We start from the raw sequence: 3857 nt of genomic DNA, 5'->3' as shown, positions 1-3857 counted from the left end.
GATGAAGGGGTACCCTATTTCCATCTCTGAGCCAGCATCTCAGTCCAGGAAGTAGATGCTGATCCTAGATAATGGCTGAACAAAGATGGTGCAGATGAAGGTATTCTTTAAAACAATAGAAGACATTGTTTGAATGGGAGGATAATGAAGAGAATGATGAAGCCAGAGTTCTGATCACCAGAACTGTACAGCACTCTGGTGATGCAAGCAGAGCGCTGTACAGTTCAAGTCGCATATCTCACTCTACAGTGCCAAAAAGCTGGGCATTTTGTGTTGTGGACGGTGTGCTGCAAGGTAAAATTTTTATACTTTGCAGCCGCCCTCTGCACATAGCACCCAGTTTTTAATGATAATTTACACACTCTGTGCAGTGTGTAAATTATAATTTTGTCCAGAGTTTGTCTTTAAGGGCAACAAACCACAACATTAAAGTTTATTATTTTATTGTTAGACATGTTATGTCTTTTATGATCTTCCTTGAGGATTATGGATGATTAACGTGCGCATTGGTTATAGCCTGCCATTAACATGCTCAAACCCCCCGCCCCCAAAAACACTATAATCCTAAAATGTGACTTTTAACAGAACTTATTTACCCGTAAACAACCTTAAACAGATCAAGAAATAAAACTGCAAATCGCATGAAGTGAAGTAATGAGGTAATGCAGTTTCAGGTAAGTTGTTACAAAACTGTAGAATTACTTACAACCTGCAAAAAAACAAAGCATAATAACCCAGTAAATGTCTGTTATGAAATGCAAACGTTTAGAAAGGAGGAAGACAAACTTTCAACATTTGCAAAAACAAAACGGTCATAACGAATAATAAATCCAGGTAAAACTGTCCTGTTTTATCATACCATTTCCAGTTTAATACACAAATGGTACCAGAATTTTTCTTGATTTGGGATAGTTGTCAAATTTCTCAAGATACCATCTGAAAAAAAATGACAATATGAGCATTGTTTGCACCTAAGGGTATAACAAGTAAACTTAATCAAGAGACAGCATTAACTGATAACCCATCCATATACCAGCGTAACAAGTAATCTGGATCACGAGTCTCCCTTTTTCTTCAGTAACTGCACCCACTTTTGTCGTATCCCTGTCCATATGTAGCGATGCAATGGGACATATCCATATGTAAGGAGGAGATAGGACTTGGCAGCATAGATATAATTGGGATGTTTATACAATTTTTCAGGTCACCTTTTTAACTTGTTAAACACCTGTGGCAGCTGGCAGATGGGAATGTCAGTGTTTGATTGCATTAATTAAGTTATTCCTCTTGGGTAAATGCTGAGAGGGCTGGAGGCTTGGAGGTAACAAGCCCAGCTGAAGCTAGCTGGCTTGTTAGGTCCTCTACAAGAAGTCCCAGCCTCCTAAGAGAACAGCCCCACCGTAGAACCAGACTGTGTGGCTGGTGGACTGGGGAGCAGACCGCCTGTGTGGCAATCCACCTGTATGGCAAAGCAGACAGCCTGGGTGGCAAACGAGCAGCCTGTGTGTCAATCCGCCTGTGTGGCAAAACAGCAGCCTGTGTGGCAAGAGGCCAAAGGACAAGCCGGTGTGGCTAGCGTTTTGAATACAGCCTGTGTGGTCAGACGTTTTTTGTTAAAAGGACCTTCCTGAAGTTGGTGAGACGGGAAAATGTTTTTTTTAGAAAATTATACTTTGTTTGGAAACCCCTGCGAGGGAACACCTGTATGGACTTTTTTCTTGAGTTGTGAGTTAATAAAAGTGGGCAAAGAAGCCCTTCAAGTGAAAAGTGAGTGGCGGTGTCCTTAATGTGCTACTGTTTGGAGCGAATCCTCACACACCCTTTACAAATGTTCAATTCTTCGTTAAGAACCCAATGCTTTAGGAGTAAAGAATTGTCTCTGAAGTATTTTCTCACTATTCCTCAGCTGGGGCATGCCCACATTTAGCTCTAGAAATGACGTTGCTCGGCATCCAAATGATATTTATCCAGACACGTTCTAGTGTGCCACTACACACACCTGGACATGCCTGTAGAGGTCAGATGTGTGGGTGGGGTGGTTACCAGCATCCAAATTATGTTTTATGGACAACTTCTAGCTCCTCGCTACATATGCCCAAATCTGTCCCAGTGTATTGCTACATTTGGACAGGGGTGAGACAAAAGTGGGTGCAGTTACTGAAAAAAAAAAAAAGGAGCGATGCATGACCCAGATTACCTGTTCCTGTCAGGCTGGTATATGGATGGGTTATCATAAAAGTTGGCGGGGTGCATCAGTCAAAAACAGTAGTTGGCGGGCAACTGTAATAAAAACCAGACATGGGCCAGTCAAAAACCAGAAGTGGGTGGATTTGATTTAATATCCCATTGCTTCACTACTTGTGTTATCTCAGAGACTGCAGACCTTCTATGATCTTTACACACTTAAGTCTCTGGAATGTAGAAAAGCATGCAAAAACAATCAAGTGAGCAGTAGTTCTGTGTTATTAAAGGAGGACTATGGGGTAAGTGTTTTTCCCCATAGTTCTCCTAAGGGTCACGGGAGGACACAAACTAGCGTCCTCCCGTCACCCAAAGCTCAGTATATCGCGAGCTACAGCAATCAACTGTTGCTGTGATTGCAGGACTGTGACCACCTAATCTGCAGTTGAGCGCCTGCCTCGGATATCATCAACAGCAGTAATTCAATGAGCGCTGGTCCCTTTATGGACCAGCGCTCATTGTACTGAATGACGGGATTATCCAGTCACCGTTCGTTAACGAACTGAACGATCGTGACAGGATAATCCCACCATCGGTTGGAAAGGGGTTAATGTAGAAACTTTGGTGAGAATAGGAAGACTGCAGCACTACAAGAACACAAGGCTGCCCAAATAAACAAGGCGTACAACACACTATTACTGCATATACTAATCTAATTCTGGATGTTGACGGATAAAAAAATAGGCCATGTTCTCCAATCAGTTAATATAATTCATGAGCTTCTTCTAAGCTGTGCCTAATTAGCAAAGTTGTACTTCTACCTGGAACTATAAAAACATGTACATTATTACGGTCACAGGGAACTGGAGGTGAGCATCACTGATGCTTCTACACACACTTCAAGCAAATATTCTTGCCAACGTGTGTATTTAGAACACCTCCTATTCCCAGTTTATCTCCCCCTACCTCAAAAATTCTCAATTACACAACAGAAATGACTAAAAATGTGTAAAATGACACTTGTAGATAATTTGCAAGTGTCATTGAGTAAATAGAATCAATGTATTGTTTCTTTGTATTTGCTATGCCATTCATGTGTAGGTCAAAGCTGTAATTATAACATCAGTTAAAGAAACCTTACAAGGTAATCACAAGAATTACAGTACAGATGTGGCACCTTTATAAACAAGGGTTGGCTTTTATTACTTCAACATGTTCCCCTTAAGTGCTAGTTTTACAAATTCAATACTTACTGATGATGCTGCTGTGCACGGGATAAGAGAACCAGCACAGTGAATATGGCAAAAGCAGCTCCAGGAGTTGACCAACCAGCTACTGCAAATCCGGACCATTCAACAATTTCACCAAAGAAATTTGCTCCAGAGACATATTCAAACAATCCACCTAGAAAATAAATGGCAGATATTTTAGAATTGTGTTTTAGAATTGTGAAAGTTAATCATATCACCCAACCCCCCACAAATTACAGTCATCATGAATTAATTCAACTGTGTTGTGCACACACCACACTTATTTAATGCATAAATTGTCAGTGCACAATGTTCAGTAATATAATGGCACCAATCAGCATTCAATATTGTTCTAACTGATCTTAAATTATAATAATAATAAATAATAATAATAATAAATAATAATAATAATAAGAATAATATGGA

The 3857-nt window shown here is 40.3% G+C and overlaps 1 protein-coding gene across 1 annotated transcript in view; it reads right to left on the bottom strand.

The window, feature by feature from the left end:
* Positions 1 to 835: 835 nt before the first annotated feature.
* SRD5A1 (steroid 5 alpha-reductase 1) overlaps positions 836 to 3857 on the bottom strand; it is a 12914-nt gene continuing 9892 nt past the window's right edge. The window contains exons 4-5 of the mRNA XM_018566324.1: positions 3435 to 3585; positions 836 to 936 (exon numbers count right to left, since the gene is read on the bottom strand). Of these exons, the coding sequence (XP_018421826.1) occupies positions 870 to 936; positions 3435 to 3585 (218 nt within the window). The 3' untranslated portion in view covers positions 836 to 869. The remainder of the gene's footprint in view (positions 937 to 3434; positions 3586 to 3857) is intronic.

Source organism: Nanorana parkeri, unplaced genomic scaffold (assembly GCF_000935625.1).
Source record: "Nanorana parkeri isolate BGI_ZX_2015 unplaced genomic scaffold, ASM93562v1 scaffold937, whole genome shotgun sequence".
NCBI classification, from domain to species: domain Eukaryota; kingdom Metazoa; phylum Chordata; class Amphibia; order Anura; family Dicroglossidae; genus Nanorana; species Nanorana parkeri.
The sequence above is the reverse complement of the archived record's forward strand: the minus strand, read 5'-3'. Positions and strand labels throughout refer to the sequence as shown.